General features: G+C 40.1%; 2 protein-coding genes across 11 annotated transcripts in view; both read left to right on the top strand.

Annotated features, from left to right (window-relative positions):
• The window catches only part of LOC128695631 (guanine nucleotide exchange factor DBS), a 773,026-nt gene that overhangs the window by 492,047 nt on the left and 257,452 nt on the right, over positions 1–23,527 (top strand). The window lies entirely within an intron of this gene.
• Positions 10,640–23,527, top strand: part of LOC128695635 (ras-interacting protein RIP3) — a 30,357-nt gene continuing 17,469 nt past the window's right edge. Inside the window, exons 1-2 of the mRNA XM_053786373.2 lie at positions 10,640–11,054; positions 19,935–20,152. Coding sequence (XP_053642348.1) covers positions 20,069–20,152 — 84 coding nt within the window. The 5' untranslated portion in view covers positions 10,640–11,054; positions 19,935–20,068. The remainder of the gene's footprint in view (positions 11,055–19,934; positions 20,153–23,527) is intronic.

The following is a 23,527-nucleotide window of genomic DNA, read 5'->3' as shown; positions in this document are numbered from 1 at the left end:
CATACTCGTTTCAGGTTCTTCGACTAATCTCATTATTTTCCTGGGGTCCTTTGTCTTCTGTACTTTTTTTCCAGTCTTTAGCACACTTAGTTTTTGCCTCCCTACACTTTTGGGTAAACCAAGGGCTCGTTCTGGTCTTCCCATTATTTCTGTTGCCCTTGGAACAAACCTTTCCTCTGCCTCCTTCCATTTTGCTGTTACTTAGTCCATCATTTCGTTTACTGGCTTTCCTACCTATTCTCTTTCCCACTGAACCTCCTGCAGGAAGTGCCTCATACCCGTGTAGTGTGTGTATGTGTGTGTGTGTGTGAGTACTCACCTAATTGTACTCACCTAGTTGTGGTTGCAGGGGTCGAGACTCAGCTCCTGGCCCCGCCTCTTCGCCGACCGCTACTAGGTCCTCTCTCCCCCTGCTCCATGAGCTTTATCATACCTCGTCTTAAAACTATGTATAGTTCCTGCCTCCACTACATCGCTTGCCAGACTATTCCACCTCCTAACTACTCTATGACCGAAGAAATACTTCCTAACATCCCTTTGACTCATCTAAGTCTTCAGCTTCCAATTGTGACCCACTTTTTTTTTTTTTTTTTTTTTTTTTTTTTTTTTTTTTTTTTGTGTGTGTGTGTGTGTGTGTGTGTGTGTGTGTGTGTGTGTGTGTGTGTGTGTGTGTGTGTGTGTGTGTGTGCGGGCGCGCGCTCCATCAACCAGCATTTATTACGTCTTAACTTGATTCAGGTCTACACATAGCGAAAAGTTTCCCCTCTTAAATACCTTTTTTTCCAGTTCAATTTTCGTCGTCATAACACTAGGGGACCCAGCAGGGAACCCTCTGAGACACCACTCTGGGACACCAACTCCTCATGCCCTTCTAATACTTCTTAAATCATTAACATATTTCGTTCCCATCAGGCAGTCTGTTCTTTCAATTTGTGGTTTATGAGGTACAATATCGAATGTCTTCTTATTCAATTCAATTCAAGTTTATTCTCTATAAGGGTTACAATGTGGGGTTTACAGGATTTGGATATTGTGTGGTTTACATTTTATGAAATACTAAGTACAGAGGGGGCCACTAGGACACCCAGACTTAGATTAATTCTTAACATAAATCCTTACAGATTATTATAATTTGTGAGTTTAGATATGTGAATGCTTTTGTTTTGGCACCAATACAAAGTGTCTATATTGGAGTATCATAGGCAAACTTATGACAAGTTAGGATTCATTATTTTAAGATTAAGATTAGTATTTCTGTGTTTATAGTCAGTGGGTGAGTGTAATTGTGAACCACCAGGTGGTTATCATGTAGTTAGTTGTCGGGGTGGATCAGGGAGATAAGATGTTTTCTAACTGTAGTTTTGAAAGTGAGGAGTGTGTCTGCAGTTCTAGAGTTTTCAGGTAGGGTGTTCCAGATTTTAGGTCCTTTGAAATACATTGAATTTTTGTAAAGGTTTAGTCGGACACGGGGAATGCCATAGAGATGTTTGTGTCTGGTGTTATGCCTGTGGATTCTGTCACAACTATCAAGAAAGCATTTTAGGTCAAGGTTAATATTGGAATTTAAGGTCCTGTAGATATAGATTGCACAGTAGTAAGTGTGGATGTTCTGAACAGGGAGTAAGTTTAGATCTGTGAAGAGTGGGGAGGGGTGTTGCCAGGGATGGGATTTAGTGATTTTTCTTACTGGGGCTTTTTGTTGGGTTATTATTGGCTTTGTGTTGCTGCAGTTGATCCCCAAGCACAGATAGCATAGGTGAGGTATGGATATATAAGTGAATGGTATAGTGTGAGAAGGGCAGTTTGCGGCACGTAGTATCGTATCTTGGAGAGGATCCCCACCGTTTTGGATACTTTTTTTGTTATGTGTTGGATATGGGTGCTGAAATTTAGGTTGTTGTCAAGGTATAGGCCAAGGAATTTGCCCTCATTATGTCTGGCAATTAGTGTTGTCGATCTTAATGTTAAGTTGTGTAACACCTGCTCAGCTATCAAACATAATATAGTAGGTTTTGTCAGTGTTAAGTGTAAGTTTATTGCCTGTCATCCAAGTCGATATTTTGAGCAGCTCATTAACAATGGTGTTGAGAGTGGCAAGATTAGGGTGGGAGATGACATAAGTCGTGTCGTCAGCAAAGAGAATGGGTTTCAGGTGTTGGGATATGTTTGGAAGATCATTGATGTAAATAAGGAAGAGCAGGGGTCCAAGGACACTTCCCTGCGGAACTCCAGTATCAAGTGGCCGTATTGATGAGGCTGTGTCTTTAATGGTGACATACTGATACCTATTAGAAAGGTAGGATTTGAAATATGCAAGCGCATGGCCTCTTATACCATAGTGGTCAAGTTCGTGGAGTAGGATGCCGTGGTCAACTGTGTCAAACGCTTTTCTTAGGTCAATAAAAATTCCTCCTGGAATGTGCAGCCTGTCTCCTTCTCCTGTCTGCTTGATCTCTGTTACTCTTCCGAAGAACTCCTGTAGAATCATGATTTTTCCTAGTCTATGTTACCATTTATATACAGGGGTCCAAGAGAGAGAGAGAGAGAGAGAGAGAGAGAGAGAGAGAGACTAGATTATATCACACCAGAACTAGACAGCTACAACACGTCTCTATAAAATTTATCCTCACGTCCTGAGCAGCTGCCTCCGGACACGTCCTTACTTCATTCACTTATACTCGGCCTCACATTTCCTTCTAAATTGCTTTTCCTTTTTTTTTAGCCTCACATTTCCAATTAACTAACTACGTGTTGTTTTCTCTCACAGGTGGGTGAGAACACGGAGGCCGCGGTCACCAGGCACAGGCAGTGAGTACCTTCTTTTAAACCACTTTTACGATGCATGGTAAATGTCGGTGTGTCCTTCGAGGAAAGGAGAGCCTTTGATCTGAGGGACTGGAGCACACGAACAGCAACTTTCCTGATTCAGTGACCCCTTTTCTTCAAGCACGGCTGACGGACACAGCCGAATGTGCAAATCTATCCCAGAGAGTGTAGCGTCTTCCTGACTCCTCTTGCCAGAACTTAGCTTATACCATCGCTAATAAAGCACCTCCTTCTGGAGCACCCTTTATCGTCTTCTTTCGATTACTCCTGAGTAACACCTAACCCTCAGGAAATGTAAGATCTCTAAGGGTTTAACGCTCCCCATGTGAGTATAACACCACCACCAACATAATGCTCATGTATCTTGTACCGTGATGTACGTAGCATGTGCTACGCACCATGTACTATCCTACTTGTGGCATTCCTCATACACCGTGATCATAGATGGTCAGTGGATATTTGACCTGGAAATGTTTCTAAATGAATTTGTATATCGTCAAGTTTTTGGCATTTTAATCAACTAAGTTACAGTAATATAGGTTTAGTGGACTCGTGCTCGGGGAGGGGAGCACCCGTGTTCGTGTGGTGGGCCCGTGTTCGTGTGATGGACACGTGTTCGTGTGATGGATCCGTGTTCGTGGGCTAGATGGCTTTGCATGTGTGGAACGATCCCTCGGGTACGTGCTTCACGACCTTGCTCTTGTTAATAAACACGAAGAGTTAACATTTTCTATTCTGTTTACCGCCATCTTGGATCTCCATCCCTGTCAGACTAATCTTAGTACTCCTACCAAACAACAGCCCTCGCAACATGTTCTACACTCTGACTCTATTACTTTTCTTCAGTCACTTCAGAACCACGTTGAACTGTTTTCAAAGTTAATATCGAAGGGACCAAGGTTGAAAATGAAGCAGCCAAAATAATCCATAGGGAATGAGCTCGTAACTGACACTAAACCAATCAACCTGCGACAGAAAAAAAAAATACTGGCTCAATTAACTACAAGACAGATGAGGCACAACTGGAACATCAATATCAGAAGTGCGGAGCAGAACGGTTACACGGCACCACCAACCACTCACTAACAGCAACTTCCACTTACTAACAGGGACTTGACCAGTCAGAAGCACTCAGCTATTCATTGGCTCTGCCTGCGCTACCCCACCATGAGGCGGATAGTTGAGAATGTTTTAGAACGGTGCCACCACACTTCCGCACAACCATTGATTCTTTACCTGCCACACTGGTAGACAACACAGTCACTTAGAGGTTACCTTCTGCCACCACACCAAAATCCACGCAAAACTGCTACCTTTCTACTAGACAAAGAGGTGAATTACCTATGAACGCTCATGTCTATATTAATTAACAGCATTAACCACTCCCACCCCTACCCCCTCAGCACCCTACACTATATACGTGCATGTGTTGCCATTAGCAGTTGTTCCCTTACATGTGTGTGTAAACAACAATGGGTGCATTACGAGAGTATACTTTCTGCTCAACTATATGAATTAATATGGTGTTTTTTCCTTTTACCAAACTAGCCTAGAAACCAGACCTTTCTGACATATTAATGTAATATAATGAAGCGCTGTCTCTACTCAGCTTAACCCCTCAAGGAAGGTTCCTTGATGTTGGTGAGGGGCTCTTGATTTAGGGAATTGGATCTGTGCTCCAGTTCCCCGAATTAAGCCTGAATGCCTTCCACATCCCCCCCCCAGGCGCTGTATAATCCTCCGGGTTTAGCGTTTCCCCCTTGATTATAATAATAATAATACTCAGCTTAACTTGGGCCAGCTTCTATTTGATGGTTGCTGCTTATATTCTGATTGGTTGTTTCGTGGCTAGTGCAAGTTAGTATTCCAAAGAATATTATGTACTTTTAAACTGGTGAGAGGCTACTGCAACAGTGAATCTGTATTGTTTATTTGTTGATGTATGTATGTACATGTATTCTTAGATATAAAATTTAGTCCAAAATTCTTACGACTCGTCCAATCTTATTTCTTTTCTCTTCTTTATATAATTTCTGTTACTGCGGTCTGCGATGATGGAGATGTATTATAACCCAGGATTTCAAATGGCCTGTTATCCTGGGTGTAAAGGGAACAAAATAAACACAGCAGAAAACTTTTGACTTATATTATCCTTCACCAATTTAGAACAGAAGTATGTACACTATATACGCTATGTACAGCAATAGGCATTAGTGCACTCCACGGAAAGCAAGGCAGGATAGAAGCCACTAGAGAGCAGACCGTGCTTCAACCAGCTCTAGAATGGGAATGACAAGGGCAGACAGGAGAGTGGTACCCACATAACCTCTGCGATTGCCAAAACCATCTTCTTATTGGCTGGAACCTAGGTACTGGTTGAACGACGGGGCGCCATCGTCATCCCTCAGTCACCTGGTTCGCTGGTTGGGGGAGATAGCCTGTAAATGAGGGTGTGTACATGCGCCGAATAAAGGTTACGTACTCTTTGCATGCCACAAGATGTCTTCATAAAATATAATCATTTCTATATGCATATTTCGACGATTCTGGGGTTTTTTCAAGCATTCACGACAGTGTATACTGCATATATCAGACCAGTCTTGGTCTACACAGGGCTCGGAAAGAACCCATAGATATATATATATATATATATACACTATATATATATATATATATATATATATATATATATATATATATACGATTCTGGGGTTTTTTCAAGCATTCACGACAGTGTATACTGCATATATCAGACCAGTATCGGAAAGAACCCATATATATATATATATATATATATATATATATATATATATATATATATATATATATATATATATATATATATATATATACATACATATATATATATATATATATATATATATATATATATATATATATATATATATATATATATACATACATATATATGTACTCACCTATTTGTACTCACCTATTTGTGGTTGCAGGGGTCGAGTCCTAGCTCCTGGCCCCGCCTCTTCACCGGTATAGACCCTATCTCTCCCCGTGTGTGTGTGTGCGTGTGTGTGTGTGTGTGTGTGTGTGTGTGTGTGTGTGTGTGTGTGTGTGTGTGTGCGTGTGTGTACTCATCTAGTTGTACTCACCTAGTTGTGGTTACAGGGGTCGATTCATAGCTCCTGGCTCCGCCTCTTCACTGGTCGCTACTAGGTCACTCTCCCTGAACCGTGAGCTTTATCATACCTCTGCTTAAAGCTATGTATGGATCCTGCCTCCACTACATCGCTTCCCAAACTATTCCACTTCCTGACTACTCTGTGGCTGAAGAAATGCTTCCTAACATCCCTGTGATTCATCTGTGTCTTTAGCTTCCAACTGTGTCCCCTTGTTGTTGTGTCCCATCTCTGGAACATCCTGTCTTTGTCCACCTTGTCAATTCCTCTCAGTATTTGTATGTCGTTATCATGTCCCCCCTATCTCTCCTGTCCTCTAGTGTCGTCAGGTTGATTTCCCTTAACCTCTCCTCATAGGACATACCTCTTAGCTCTGGGACTAGTCTTGTTGCAAACCTTTGCACTTTCTCTAGTTTCTTTACGTGCTTGGCTAGGTGTGGGTTCCAAACTGGTGCCGCATACTCCAATATGGGCCTAACGTACACAGTGTACAGGGTCCTGAACGATTCCTTATTAAAATGTCGGAATGCTGTTCTGAGGTTTGCTAGGCACCCATATGCTGCAGCAGTTATTTGGTTGATGTGTGCCTCAGGAGATGTGCCTGGTGTTATACTCACCCCAAGATCTTTTTCCTTGAGTGAAGTTAGTAGTCTCTGGCCCCCTAGACTGTACTCCGTCTGCGATCTTCTTTGCCCTTCCCCAATCTTCATGACTTTGCACTTGGTGGGGTCGAACTCCAGGAACCAATTGCTGGACCAGGTCTGCAGCCTGTCCAGATCCCTTTGTAGTTCTGCCTGGTCTTCGACCGAATGAATTATTCTCATCAACTTCATGTCGTCTGCAAACAGGGACACTTCGGAGTCTATTCCTTCCGTCATGTCGTTCACAACTACCAGAAACAGCACTGGTCCTAGGACTGACCCCTGTGGGACCCCGCTGGTCACAGGTGCCCACTCTGACACCTCGCCACGTACCATGACTCGCTGCTGTCTTCCTGACAAGTATTCCCTGATCCATTGTAGTGCCTTCCCTGTTATCCCTGCCTGGTCCACCAGTTTTTGCACTAATCTCTTGTGTGGAACTGTGTCAAACGCCTTCTTACAGTCCAAGAAAATGCAATCTACCCATTCCCCTCTCTCTCTTGTCTTACTGCTGTCACCATGTAATAGAACTCCAGTATGTTTGTGACACAGGATTTCCCGTCCCTGAAACCATGTTGGCTGCTGTTGATGAGATCATTCCTTTCTAGGTGTTCCACCTATTTATTTTATTTATTTATTTAGTTATTTATTAATCTGAACATGATACAGTGAAGTACAAAGGAATACAGTTATTACAGTGCAACATGTCAAAGGCCCTTGTATGCAGAGCATTATGGGCAGGCTTAAAATTAACTTAAGATTAACTAAGCAATGATATATTCAATGGTAAAAACATTATTGTAAACAGATAACAATTTAGCACAAATGAGCATTACAAAGACAGGTCATATGGTCATTTACTGTGTTGCTGAGCATTCACTAGAATGGAGTATTCTGTTAGGTAATGTAATTAAAAAATAAAGTCTGATTGGGTCACAGGTTAGACATTTATGAGATACAATAATGAGAAACATGTACGAGATACAATTTATGAGATACAATTATTCAGTATTTATTTAGTTTTGGGTGAGTAAGTTGTTTTTGAGAAGAGTCTTGAATTTAAAAATAGACAGTGTTTCTTTTATATTCACAGGTAATGAATTCCAGATTTTAGGGCCTTTTATGTGCATTGAGTTTTTGCATAGCGTGAGATGGACACGAGGAACATCAGAGAGTGATCTGTGCCTTGTGTTATGGTCGTGTGTTCTGTTGAGGTTGGTAAGGAGACGTTTGAGGGGAGGGTTTATATCAGAATTAAGTGTTCTATAAATGTAGTAGGTGCAGTAATAAGTATGGATGTTTTGTACGGTGAGTAGGTTTAGAGTTTTGAATATTGGTGGAGTGTGCTGCCTGTAGTGGGAATTTGTGTGTGTGTGTGTGTGTGTGTGTGTGTGTGTTGACAATTGGTTTATAACAGTAATTGCTTAATCCCATTTGCATCACCAGGTATTAAAACAACAACTAAATTTTCCAACCAGAAGATAGCAAGATCTCTCACAGAAACATAATGTTGATCCACTTTTCCCAAAACAAAATATACTCCATTTACTGGCGATTTCGGAACTCTTCTCGTGGCAGTGGAACCTTGCTGTCTTCCCAGGCTCATTCCATGGTGAACGTACAGGGACCTGAAAATAAGATTTTGTTTAATACCGGCTAATTAGATACTGCATTATTCATTTGCAAACGATGGTGTCAGTCCTTCCAATCAGAAGCTGGATTAGAGCAACATTTTTATCGTCGTTGTTGGAGGGTTCAGAGTAGCGTGATATTAGTTTTTGATTACTTTTGATTGAGGTGACATCAAAGGGAATAAGTATTGTGTGTGTGTGTGTGTGTGTGTGTGTGTGTGTGTGTGTGTGTGTGTGTGTGTGTACTCACCTCACCTAGTTGAACCGTGAGTTGCAAGGTATGTCGAGTTCATAGCTCTCTGGACTGAAGAAATACCCTAACATCAGTCTCTGTCAACTGGTCGTGTCCCATCTCTGGAATATCCTGTCTCTGTCCACCTTGTCAATTCCTCTCAGTATTTTATATGTCGTTATCATGTCCCCCCTATCTCTCCTGTGTGTGTGTGTGTGTGTGTGTACTCACCTATTCGAACACATCTATTTGTGGCTGCAGGTGTTGAGTCTCAGCTCCTGGCCTCGCCTTTCTGCTGACCACGACTGGGTTCGCTCTCTCCTGACAGCACGAATCCTATCATACCTATTATTAAAAGTATGTATGGATCCCGCCTCTCCCGCTTTGCTGTCTAGGTCGTTCCACTTCCTGACTACTTTTAGGCTAAAAAAGTATTTCTTAATATCCCTGTGACTCACCTGTGTTTTTAACTTCCAACTCTGATTCATGTACCAGATTCCCTCCTTTCGAACACACTCGCTCTCTCCACCTTGTCAGTTCTTCTCAGTATTTTTTACGCTTTAATCACGTCACCTCTGGATCTGCTGTCCCCTAATGTTGTCAGGTTTAGCTTCTTTAGCGTCTTATCATAGCTCATGCCCCTCAGCTCTGGGACTAGTCTCTTTGCAAACCTCTGCACTTTTTCCAGCTTTTTGACATGTTTTATCAGTTATGGTTTCTTTCCCAGCCCTGTGTAGACCAAGATGGGTCTGACATAAGCAGTATACAGTGTCGTGAATGCTTGAAAAAAAAGCCCCGAATCGTCGAAATATGCAAATAAAACAACGTTTTAGCTATTGTTTTCTGTTCTTAAATGTTTTATGTAATTTTAAAAAATCCTACGTTAACTTCATTGAGATTCCTGGAAGCAACATTTAAATTTTTCAGTCTCGTATTTGCTGAGGCAGTTATTCAGTTTTTGTGTGCCTCCGGTGATGTGCTCGGAACTATGCTCACACCGAGATCCTTCTCTTTCAGGGAGACCACAGTTTCCATATGACTTTGTCCTTTCCCTAGTTTTATAGCTTAAATTTGATGGATCTAAATTCTGATTGCAACTTGTCAGACCAATCTTATAGTTTCTCCACATACATTTGTAGCCTTTCCTGGAATGCTCATGTTTGTATTCTCATTAGTTTTATTTCATCTTCAAACGAGGATGCCTCTGATTCGATTTCTTCTTAGTGTCGTTTACAACACAAAAAAAAATGGTATTGGTCCTAATACTGACCCTTGAGGAATCCTAGTTATCACACTCGCCCATTCCAGCACTTCCTCTTAAGTATTCCTTGATCCTTTGCAGTGCTTTCCCTGTTATTCCTGTCTGATTTTCTTGTTTTTGTGCCAGTCTACTGTGAAGTACTGTATCGAACGCCTTCTTACAGTCCAAGACTACTTACTTTCTTACAGTCCAAGACTACTTACTAACTATGGAGTCCAGTAGTCCTCTCTTCCTCTCACTAAGCTTCGTTGCTTTGTCATAGAATTCTAGTAGATTTGTGAGACAGGACTTACCATTTCTAATACAGTGCTGGTTATTGTTTATGAACCCACTTCCTTCTAGGTGCCTCACAGTTCTTTTCCTGATAATCTTCTCCATAACCTTATATATTATGCATGTCAGTAACACTGACTTGTAGTTGCTATCTGCTTGTCCACTTGTTTAAATATCGTAACTAAATGTGTTGTGTGCGTGTGTGTATGTTTGTTTTGTGTCTGTATTCACTTATATGTGGCTACAGGGGTCGATTCACAGCTCCTGGAACTGTACTCACCTATATGTTGTTGCAGGGGTCGATTCACAGCTCCTGGAACTATACTCACCTATATGTGGTTGCAGATATAGCGTCACAGCTCCTGGAACTACACACATTTATGTGTTGCTGCAGAGGTCGATTCACAGCTATTGGTCCTGTTTGTGTGTACTCACCTGTTTGTGGGTGCAGGGGTCGTGTCATAGCTCCTGGTCCCGTGTGTGTGTGTGTGTGTTTGTGTGTGTGTGTGTGTGTGTGTGTGTGTGTGTGTGTGTGAGAGTGAGTGTGTGTGTGTGTTGTGGGGGGGGGCTGCGCCCCCTCTGACATACGTCATCATTGATCTCGCCTCCGTCGTTTTCTCTCAGTCATACCAAACTCGTTCTCTATGATGCCGACTCTTGCACCCCTAACCCTCCTAACTTTCGCCTTTATGCCTCCTCCTGGAATATCTGTATTGTAATTGCTACCCACATCGTTTTCATATGATTCAGGCGAGAGTTTGTGAGAAAAAGAGCATGCTGTCATTAGCGAGTATACGAGGAATTATATTATTTAATGGAGTCCTCCCCCGCCACTGAAGGGAGTGGACTCGCCCACACCACCGACGCCGCCATTTTCGCCTCTTTGTTCGCAAAGTAGAGTGTTATTTCTCGTCTAATCCTTGAATTTGGGGATTTTACACATAGTTCAACATTGCCGCCGTAGTTGTCAACGCCGTTACCTGCCAGGGAAGGAAGGAACGAGGCGTTACAAGTGATCGCCAACAGGAAGTTGAAAATGTAAGTATTTTGGACGGGGAGTTCGCCCTTGGTGTGTGTCGGTAGGGCAGAGAATCCTCCGCCATTACCACGTACACGACTTTCGACCCAGATGAGCGTACGTAAGGACCAAATTATTATCCACTCGTGATCGTAAGGGTCAAGTTATCCAACAGAGGCGCCACACAGAGTATAACATGAGCGTGTGTCACTCAGTGCCACACAGTTACACACTACCAGCCACACAAATGTCAACTTGAGCAGATTTTTAATGCCTCTTTTTCTCGAATTCCACGATTATTTTTTTTTTTTTTTTAGCGTTTGATGGAGTTTGTGCGTGAGTGTGTGTGTGTGTGTGTGTACCTCTACATGTGCGTGTGAGGGAGGAGAGTGTGTGAATGGTTGCTACACACACACACATAGACATCTACCGCAAATTGACTATTTTCAGCCCGAGGGAAATTATGAATGATGGTCACACTATTGGCACTGCTGAAATCATTTTTTTTTTCTCTCTCTCTCTCTCTCTCTCTCTCCTTTTCCCCCCAGCGGGTGAAATTAATTAGCTTTGTTGGAGGCCACCGGTGGGTGGGAGGTGTTCATTTTACATCATGTAGGGAGAGAGTTGTGATGAGCCAGCCTGTGTGGAGGTTAATAATACCTTATGTAAAGACAAATAAAAGGCTCCATTAATCATTCTTCTGGGAGTTATTGACCTGTTTTAGACGACTGTTTCAGTATTTTTCCTGTAGAAATGTGTGTATTTGACGTAGTAAGTTTATTCCAGGTACTGGTACACGTAAATAAGTAATTTGACTCAGTTATATATAAGTACAATGATCATACGTGTGTAAATTACCTTGGATAACCAAAAAATGTGACTTATTTAGTTACACAAGTTATCATACGTAGTAACATATGTGTAAATTATCTAGAACAGCCCCCTCCCCCCCAAAAAAAGAGAAATAAAAGTCTGCATTAGTCATTCCTCTTGTGGTTATTCCCCTCAAGGAAGGTTCCTTAATGCTGGTGAGGGGCTCTTGATCTAGGGAATTGGATCTATGCTCCAGTTCCTTGAATTAAGCCTGAATACCTTCCACATCCCCCCACAGGCGCTGTATAATCCTACTTGTTTAGCGCTTCCCTCTTAATTAATAATAATAATAATCTCGTTATTGACCTCTTTAAATGATAGCTTCAGTATACCTCCTGTAGAAGCAAGTGTATTTGACGCAGTTTTCATTATTGTGACTTTTAATTATAATCGCTCTATTCTTTATATGATCCCCAGAGAATTATCACATCCAGGCAAATACCATATTTTTCCCTTTAGCGCATTAGAGGACGGTTTATTGGTGGTGGTCATCTCTCGTCTTCGGGAATTTCTTTGGGTCACGCAAATGTTATAATAATTGCGTATGACGTCGCGTGTCACGTTATATGGTATATCAGTTACGTATGATGCAATGTGGTATGTTATATGGAATATAACAGTTACGTATGACATCGTATGACACGTTATATGGCATATAACCGTTACGTATGACATCGTATGATACGTTATATGGTATATAACAGTTACGTATGACATCGTGTGACATGCTTTATGGAATATAACAGTTACGTATGACATCGTGTGACACGTTATATGATATATAACAGTTACGTATGGCATCGTGTGACATGCTTTATGGAATATAACAGTTACGTATGACATCGTGTGACACGTTATATGGCATATAACAGTTACATATGACACGTTATATGGCATATAACAGTTACGTGTGACATCGTATGACACGTTATATGGCATATAACAGTTACGTATGATACGTTATATGGTATATAACAGTTACGTATGACATCGTGTGACACGTTATATGGTATATAGCAGTTACGTATGACATCGTGTGACACGTTATATGATATTTTGCGAGTTATTTTTTGTTCGTTTTACATAGGTAATGAAAGGCTGATGATGACACATGGGCGGTGAAGTATTGACTTATTTTCATTATTTAAAATACGTTTTTGATGTTAAAATAACATATTGAGACACTATATATATACATATGTTGTATGTATGTACATACGTGTATGTATGTTGTATATACGTACATACCAGTATGAATTTATGTTGTATATGCGTACACACGTGTGTGTGTATATATATATATATATATATATATATATATATATATATATATATATATATATATATATATATATATATATATATATATATGTCGTGCCGAATATGTAAAACTGGTCAATTAGCAAGAACTCATTTAAAATTAAGTCCTTTTTTAAATTTTCTCTTATACGTTTAAAGATATATTTTTTTCAATAATGTTAATGAAAGAAAAATTAATTTTGCACCATAAAAATCTTAGAAAACTTACCTAACCTTATTATAAAAAGAGCAATTTATTTTAGCCTAACCCATCTAAATATATTTTAGATTTGTTTACAATAATTTAATACTAAACAAACACAGTGAAATATATTTTTTTCGTAGTAGGTTGGTAGACAGCAACCACCCAGGGAAGTACTACCGTCCTGCCAGATCACACTTCACAGACACGCACATGCATATATATATATACATACATCTAGGTTTTTCTCCTTTTTCTAAATAGCTCTTGTTCTTTTTTATTTCTTTCTATTGTCCATGGGGAAGTGGAAAAGAATCTTTCCTCCGTAAGCCATGCGTGTCGTATGAGGCGACTAAAATGCCGGGAGCAATGGGCTAGTAACCCCTTCTCCTGTATACATTTACTAAAAAAGAGAAGAAGAAAAACTTTATAAAACTGGGTTGCTTAAATGTGCGTGGATGTAGTGCGGATGACAAGAAACAGATGATTGCTGATGTTATGAATGAAAAGAAGTTGGATGTCCTGGCCCTAAGCGAAACAAAGCTGAAGGGGGTAGGAGAGTTTCAGTGGGGGGAAATAAATGGGATTAAATCTGGAGTATCTGAGAGAGTTAGAGCAAAGGAAGGGGTAGCAGTAATGTTAAATGATCAGTTATGGAAGGAGAAAAGAGAATATGAATGTGTAAATTCAAGAATTATGTGGATTAAAGTAAAGGTTGGATGCGAGAAGTGGGTCATAATAAGCGTGTATGCACCTGGAGAAGAGAGAAATGCAGAGGAGAGAGAGAGATTTTGGGAGATGTTAAGTGAATGTATAGGAGCCTTTGAACCAAATGAGAGAGTAATTGTGGTAGGGGACCTGAATGCTAAAGTAGGAGAAACCTTTAGAGAGGGTGTGGTAGGTAAGTTTGGGGTGCCAGGTGTAAATGATAATGGGAGCCCTTTGATTGAACTTTGTATAGAAAGGGGTTTAGTTATAGGTAATACATATTTTAAGAAAAAGAGGATAAATAAGTATACACGATATGATGTAGGGCGAAATGACAGTAGTTTGTTGGATTATGTATTGGTAGATAAAAGACTGTTGAGTAGACTTCAGGATGTACATGTTTATAGAGGGGCCACAGATATATCAGATCACTTTCTAGTTGTAGCTACACTGAGAGTAAAAGGTAGATGGGATACAAGGAGAATAGAAGCATCAGGGAAGAGAGAGGTGAAGGTTTATAAACTAAAAGAGGAGGCAGTTAGGGTAAGATATAAACAGCTATTGGAGGATAGATGGGCTAATGAGAGCATAGGCAATGGGGTCGAAGAGGTATGGGCTAGGTTTAAAAATGTAGTGTTAGAGTGTTCAGCAGAAGTTTGTGGTTACAGGAAAGTGGGTGCAGGAGGGAAGAGGAGCGATTGGTGGAATGATGATGTAAAGAGAGTAGTAAGGGAGAAAAAGTTAGCATATGAGAAGTTTTTACAAAGTAGAAGTGATGCAAGGAGGGAAGAGTATATGGAGAAAAAGAGAGAAGTTAAGAGAGTGGTGAAGCAATGTAAAAAGAGAGCAAATGAGAGAGTGGGTGAGATGTTATCAACAAATTTTGTTGAAAATAAGAAAAAGTTTTGGAGTGAGATTAACAAGTTAAGAAAGCCTAGAGAACAAATGGATTTGTCAGTTAAAAATAGGAGAGGAGAGTTATTAAATGGAGAGTTAGAGGTATTGGGAAGATGGAGGGAATATTTTGAGGAATTGTTAAATGTTGATGAAGATAGGGAAGCTGTGATTTCGTGTATAGGGCAAGGAGGAATAACATCTTGTAGGAGTGAGGAAGAGCCAGTTGTGAGTGTGGGGGAAGTTCGTGAGGCAGTAGGTAAAATGAAAGGGGGTAAGGCAGCCGGGATTGATGGGATAAAGATAGAAATGTTAAAAGCAGGTGGGGATATAGTTTTGGAGTGGTTGGTGCAATTATTTAATAAATGTATGGAAGAGGGTAAGGTACCTAGGGATTGGCAGAGAGCATGCATAGTTCCTTTGTATAAAGGCAAAGGGGATAAAAGAGAGTGCAAAAATTATAGGGGGATAAGTCTGTTGAGTGTACCTGGTAAGGTGTATGGTAGAGTTATAATTGAAAGAATTAAGAGTAAGACGGAGAATAGGATAGCAGATGAACAAGGAGGCTTTAGGAAAGGTAGGGGGTGTGTGGACCAGGTGTTTACAGTGAAACATATAAGTGAACAGTATTTAGATAAGGCTAAAGAGGTCTTTGTGGCATTTATGGATTTGGAAAAGGCGTATGACAGGGTGGATAGGGGGGCAATGTGGCAGATGTTGCAAGTGTATGGTGTAGGAGGTAGGTTACTGAAAGCAGTGAAGAGTTTTTACGAGGATAGTGAGGCTCAAGTTAGAGTATGTAGGAAAGAGGGAAATTTTTTCCCAGTAAAGGTAGGCCTTAGACAAGGATGTGTGATGTCACCGTGGTTGTTTAATATATTTATAGATGGGGTTGTAAGAGAAGTAAATGCGAGGGTCTTGGCAAGAGGCGTGGAGTTAAAAGATAAAGAATCACACACAAAATGGGAGTTGTCACAGCTGCTCTTTGCTGATGACACTGTGCTCTTGGGAGATTCTGAAGAGAAGTTGCAGAGATTGGTGGATGAATTTGGTAGGGTGTGCAAAAGAAGAAAATTAAAGGTGAATACAGGAAAGAGTAAGGTTATGAGGATAACAAAAAGATTAGGTGATGAAAGATTGAATATCAGATTGGAGGGAGAGAGTATGGAGGAGGTGAACGTATTCAGATATTTGGGAGTGGACGTGTCAGCGGATGGGTCTATGAAAGATGAGGTGAATCATAGAATTGATGAGGGAAAAAGAGTGAGTGGTGCACTTAGGAGTCTGTGGAGACAAAGAACTTTGTCCTTGGAGGCAAAGAGGGGAATGTATGAGAGTATAGTTTTACCAACGCTCTTATATGGGTGTGAAGCGTGGGTGATGAATGTTGCAGCGAGGAGAAGGCTGGAGGCAGTGGAGATGTCATGTCTGAGGGCAATGTGTGGTGTGAATATAATGCAGAGAATTCGTAGTTTGGAAGTTAGGAGGAGGTGCGGGATTACCAAAACTGTTGTCCAGAGGGCTGAGGAAGGGTTGTTGAGGTGGTTCGGACATGTAGAGAGAATGGAGCGAAACAGAATGACTTCAAGAGTGTATCAGTCTGTAGTGGAAGGAAGGCGGGGTAGGGGTCGGCCTAGGAAGGGTTGGAGGGAGGGGGTAAAGGAGGTTTTGTGTGCGAGGGGCTTGGACTTCCAGCAGGCATGCGTGAGCGTGTTTGATAGGAGTGAATGGAGACAAATGGTTTTTAATACTTGACGTGCTGTTGGAGTGTGAGCAAAGTAACATTTATGAAGGGATTCAGGGAAACCGGCAGGCCGGACTTGAGTCCTGGAGATGGGAAGTACAGTGCCTGCACTCTGAAGGAGGGGTGTTAATGTTGCAGTTTAAAAACTGTAGTGTAAAGCACCCTTCTGGCAAGACAGTGATGGAGTGAATGATGGTGAAAGTTTTTCTTTTTCGGGCCACCCTGCCTTGGTGGGAATCGGCCAGTGTGATAATAAAAAAAAAAATAAAATATATATATATATATATATATATATATATATACGATATATATATATATATATATATATATATATATATATATATATATATATATATATATATATATATATATATATATATATATATATATATATTAATATTTTTGCGATTAAATATTGAAGCTTGGATGTTAGTTTGTCATCATTGGACTTTAATTAAGTATAACTTGCTGAAACATTTGGTAATTTACGCTAGTAAATATTTCAGTGTTATTTTGCACGAGTTAATGAAATATTCGGTATTATAAGGTAGTATGTTGCCCTGTATCTTTTTAAACTTAGTCCTTTTTTCATATATTATTATTTTAATGTTTTCGCGTCTTCAAGTAAGGAATTTAAGCTGCATTCTTCTTTATTGGATCAAACCTTTATCACCCTCCTTTCCCCAAGACTCGTGGGTTTAGCGCTTCTAATTGATGATGATAATAATTATAATAATAAAATGATAATACATTTCAGTGGAAAAATAATTATATTAGCACTGGTAAACCCCGCCTGCAGGTCATCACTGTAGTCTTAATAAGTAAAGTACAAACATCAGTTTGTACTCTGACTCACGTGGTATATTAATTGATACTTGGAGCTGATAACCAAATGAAATATTTGATTAAGTGAAGTAGACGTAACATTGCAGTGTTACCCAGGAAATGTCTAGCAGTGTAAATTGCGGTACCCTGATTCAGCCATCTCTTGGGCACTCGATTACTATCTTTACTTTCTCCATCATGATTAATAATGATTACATTCTTGATTCCTTGATGCCGGTGAGGGGCTCTTGATCCTTCCGTGGATTGAAGTTGATTGCCTCATATTCCCCATGCACTTTAACACTTTATTATAATAATAATAATAATAATTATTATTTACATTGCCTCATATTTTTTTGAAGACTAGTCTGTTTTAAAGTGTGCAGAAACCGGTTATATTTGATTTATCTATTGTTATGATAGCTGTATAGCCCTTGTGGCTAAGCGCTTCTTTTTGATTATAATAATAATAATATTGTTATAGTACATATTTTGTTGGTAATATAGAATTAGTTTGGGGACGTTAGTTTTTATAATTGCTACCATTAGCTTAATATTTTCAAACTCTTACAATTAATTACACTTGTTACAAAAGCTGCAACAAGGGATTGCTTTTTTTTTTTAATTTATTCTTTATAAAAGTATTATCAGTATATTATTTTTCATATGGAAGGATATGGGAAGATTCTGAACTTACACACACAACAGCATATTTAGTATCAGTAATTTTAACTACAATAGTCTGTTTAAAAATCATCCTTTGATTGGAGATGTTTTTCTCATTAAATTGTGCTATAAATTCCTATGAAGAATTGGAATTTAGTAATTTTTTTTAGAGCTATGCCTGGGCCAGGTATTTATGTTGATTATTTGTTCAAGCAGACTATTGCTCTGTTGGCAGGTTAGGTTAAGTAAGGTTTGTCGGAAAACAGGACAAGTGTTTTTTTAAGCGGATCTTAGTCATAGGATGACCTGCTGCTGGAGCTTTTGGTTGTTTGACTGAGGCCTTCCACTGGCTTACCAGTCCACCCTTTTAAAATTTATGGTTATGATTATAACATTTCCAATCTAGTCTGTTGGCAGGTGCTCTGGTAAATTATATGTGAAACTGCCTTGGTATTTTTAATGTAGAATTAGTTTTACAAATATTTTAAGCTTCATTACATGCTTACTAATATAATTCACATTGTTAGAATATAGTTTAAAGCTGTATTGAATGTAAGTGTAATTTGAGTTAGTCAGAATTGTTTCAGTACAATTTATATATACTGTACATGTATTCCCAGTGATACTTTTTTTTTATTTAGTCACTTTACTCTAATAATTGAAACTGTGCAGTTGAGCAATCATGTCAATAAACTTGTTATAATTGACTCTTGATCTTTACATTTCTGATTTATCAGTCATTAGTCTGTTTGTTACCCTTGTTAGTTTTATGTTAATTTGGAATATGAACATTGAGGTGACTGTAGTGGACATTTTTATTTGCTGTGTCCCAGTGGGTGGCACCATTTTGTAGCTTTTTAATGCTTCTTTGTAACCTATAGAATAAAATCCCAGATAAAAAAATACCGACATTTAAAACTTTCTCAGGCACTTGAACAATATTTATATGGTATTTACTGTAACTGTTTTGTGTGTGGAATGTGTGATTATTGTAAGGATCACTGGTATGATAAAGATTCATTACAGCATTTATAGTGTTATTAAGATTAATGTGCTATATGATGATTTTCACTGGGTTAAATTTTGCCATAGAATATGTTTAAACTGTTACAGAGCAAAATGTTATTTAGCTGCTTAGTTTTTGTGATAACTGCTAGTTTTGGATTCCTTGAAAATATACAGTATATCTAACAGTTTGAACTATAATCTCCCAGAGAATGTTTATGAAACTTTCACTTTAGGTTGGTAAATAAAGCAGTGCCTATAATTAATCATGTGTTAGACAACCAGTACAAATTATTTAAGTGTAAGCAAAATATGTGGCATTTAAATTCACCTCTTTTTCATTTGAGGACAGTAAACTCTTTATGTAATTGGTTTACAGGGGAAATTGAGTGGATGGTAACGGCAGTAGTGGTGGATAGAGAAGAGGTTGTTTTGCAATGAACCTGTGATAGCAACAATAAGGGGCAATTCTGTAACCAGTGTGTGTGCTTAGTCCCTTGTTTCCAAAGCGACTGACCCATTGGATTTTTTCTTATTTCTAAAGCTCGCCTTATAAAGGTCTGTTATATCGAGGGTCTGCTGTATATTCATATTCATACCTATCATTTAGAAATTGGCAAAGTCAAAGCAGAAATAGGAAATACAAAAATTAACATAAACGTGTACTGTACTTGTCTTTCTTAGGAAACCTTGAACCTGTTTCTCATGTGGAAGCAATAGATAGTGTTCGGATGCTTCCCTCCACCCGCTGCAACCTGGAACTAATGTTTGCTGAAACATTTTCCACTGTTATCTGGACGAACAATTTACAGTAAAGCATGGATGGACATGGCCAAGCTGAGAAGGAGGCAAGCGAGGTGCTTCGTTCATTTAACATCCTTGGGGCCCCCCGGTCTACACAAGTAAGTTCTGCACAGTAATGTTGTGCTTTCCTAATTATTCATGTATTAACACTTTGTATTTAACTTTTTTTATCAAAAAATAATACCCATTATAATTTAGCAAATGGAAAAATATTTGCTTGTGTCTGGGTAATTACTGTCATTTACTTCTCAGAAATTTAATGGGCAACCATAGCATACACTGTATTGAACCCTGCTTCCCAGCATATAAAGGAATATTGCTAAAATGTTTTGGGAAGAGAGCAAGGGTTCTCTCTGGAAAAATAAACGCGAACAAGCACTCCTAATTAGGTCAGGTGGACCCCCACTAAAGCCAGACAAAGCCAAACACCCACACTCCACCAGAGTTAGTGACCACTTTCCCTCCACAACCATAGAAATCCAAAGAGTGGAAAAAAATAAGCTGATGTATGGTGCCCACAACTGATTACTCAGTGAGCAGAGTATGACAACAAAGCATCCCATGGAGAAGGGTTATTTGTCACCATTACTCATGGTAGCAGTAGTGAGAATTGTCTACTATGAGGTTTAATTCTTTGTTGTGTCTGCCTGTACAGCAAGGTTGGTTTTATGTAACATGGGCCACACCTTTCCTTAACCATTATTATAACAGAAAGACCCTTTAATTATTATGTAGAGAGTTCCCATTTTAATGTCAGGTTAATACACCTACCATCTGACTTACGACCGAGTTCGGTTCCGAGAAACCGGTCATAAGTCGAAATGGACGTAAGTCGAACTTTACTACTGAATATCAACATCACATTTTTGTAATGACTTTATTGTTTTATTTGGTATTTCATGTTTTACTTTACTTTTCATGCTGTTAATACTGTATTTTATACTGTAAGGTTTACCTGGAGTTTACCTGGAGAGAGTTTCGGGGGTCAACGCCCCCGCGGCCCGGTCTGTGACCAGGCCTCCTGGTGGATCAGCGCCTGATCAACCAGGCTGTTGCTGCTGGCTGCACGCAAACCAACGTACGAGCCACAGCCCGGCTGATCAGGAACTGACTTTAGGTGCTTGTCCAGTGCCAGCTTGAAGACTGCCAGGGGTCTGTTGGTAATCCCCCTTATGTGTGCTGGGAGGCAGTTGAACAGTCTCGGGCCCCTGACACTTATTGTATGGTCTCTTAATGTGCTAGTGACACCCCTGCTTTTCATTGGGGGGATGGTGCATCGTCTGCCAAGTCTTTTGCTTTCGTAGTGAGTGATTTTCGTGTGCAAGTTCGGTACTAGTCCCTCTAGGATTTTCCAGGTGTATATAATCATGTATCTCTCCCTCCTGCGTTCCAGGGAATACAGGTTTAGAAACTTCAAGCGCTCCCAGTAATTGAGGTGTTTTATCTCCGTTATGCGCGCCGTGAAAGTTCTCTGTACATTTTCTAGGTCGGCAATTTCACCTGCCTTGAAAGGTGCTGTTAGAGTGCAGCAATATTCCAGCCTAGATAGAACAAGTGACCTGAAGAGTGTCATCATGGGCTTGGCCTCCCTAGTTTTGAAGGTTCTCATTATCCATCCTGTCATTTTTCTAGCAGATGCGATTGATACAATGTTATGGTCCTTGAAGGTGAGATCCTCCGACATAATCACTCCCAGGTCTTTGACGTTGGTGTTTCGCTCTATTTTGTGACCAGAATTTGTTTTGTACTCTGATGAAGATTTAATTTCCTCATGTTTACCATATCTGAGTAATTGAAATTTCTCATCGTTGAACTTCATATTGTTTTCTGCAGCCCACTGAAAGATTTGGTTGATGTCCGCCTGGAGCCTTGCAGTGTCTGCAATGGAAGACACTGTCATGCAGATTCGGGTGTCATCTGCAAAGGAAGACACGGTGCTGTGGCTGACATCCTTGTCTATGTCGGATATGAGGATGAGGAACAAGATGGGAGCTAGTACTGTGCCTTGTGGAACAGAGCTTTTCACCGTAGCTGCCTCGGATAAACACTGTGTACAACACAAATAGTTGTTTATTTCCCAGAAATTTGGCAGAAAAAACACGGTCGTAAGTCGAGTGGTTGTAAGTCGAGCAGGTCGTAAGTCGGATGATAGGTGTATTATTCTTCAAGCGACTGATGGTCAGTCATTACTTTCTCCTTGAAATGAGAAATAGTGGCACTTAGATATATTGTATGTTTTTTTTTTAATTCTGGAAGTGCATTATTTTGTTATGGTTGTATTCACATGCTTATGTGTTGCAAACGTTAATTATAAAGGAATTATTACTAAATTTTATCTTGACAATTCTACAGGCAGTCATTTCTTATTAATTTCAGTACAATAACCTACTGTCAAGCAAATTAGAATCTGTTTTATTTTTTTTTATTATCACACTGGCCGATTCCCACCAAGGCAGGGTGGCCCGAAAAAGAAAAACTTTCACCATCATTCACTCCATCACTGTCTTGCCAGAAGGGTGCTTTACACTACAGTTTTTAAACTGCAACATTAACACCCCTCCTTCAGAGTGCAGGCACTGTACTTCCCATCTCCAGGACTCAAGTCCGGCCTGCCGGTTTCCCTGAATCCCTTCATAAATGTTACTTTGCTCACACTCCAACAGCACGTCAAGTATTAAAAACCATTTGTCTCCATTCACTCCTATCAAACACGCTCATGCATGCCTGCTGGAAGTCCAAGCCCCTCGCACACAAAACCTCCTTTACCCCCTCCCTCCAACCTTTCCTAGGCCGACCCCTACCCCGCCTTCCTTCCACTACAGACTGATACACTCTTGAAGTCATTCTGTTTCGCTCCATTCTCTCTACATGTCCGAACCACCTCAACAACCCTTCCTCAGCCCTCTGGACAACAGTTTTGGTAATCCCGCACCTCCTCCTAACTTCCAAACTACGAATTCTCTGCATTATATTCACACCACACATTGCCCTCAGACATGACATCTCCACTGCCTCCAGCCTTCTCCTCGCTGCAACATTCATCACCCACGCTTCACACCCATATAAGAGCGTTGGTAAAACTATACTCTCATACATTCCCCTCTTTGCCTCCAAGGACAAAGTTCTTTGTCTCCACAGACTCCTAAGTGCACCACTCACTCTTTTTCCCTCATCAATTCTATGATTCACCTCATCTTTCATAGACCCATCCGCTGACACGTCCACTCCCAAATATCTGAATACGTTCACCTCCTCCATACTCTCTCCCTCCAATCTGATATCCAATCTTTCATCACCTAATCTTTTTGTTATCCTCATAACCTTACTCTTTCCTGTATTCACCTTTAATTTTCTTCTTTTGCACACCCTACCAAATTCATCCACCAATCTCTGCAACTTCTCTTCAGAATCTCCCAAGAGCACAGTGTCATCAGCAAAGAGCAGCTGTGACAACTCCCACTTTGTGTGTGATT

The sequence above is a fragment of the Cherax quadricarinatus genome, chromosome 42 (genome assembly GCF_038502225.1).
Source record: "Cherax quadricarinatus isolate ZL_2023a chromosome 42, ASM3850222v1, whole genome shotgun sequence".
NCBI classification, from domain to species: domain Eukaryota; kingdom Metazoa; phylum Arthropoda; class Malacostraca; order Decapoda; family Parastacidae; genus Cherax; species Cherax quadricarinatus.
The sequence above is the reverse complement of the archived record's forward strand: the minus strand, read 5'-3'. Positions and strand labels throughout refer to the sequence as shown.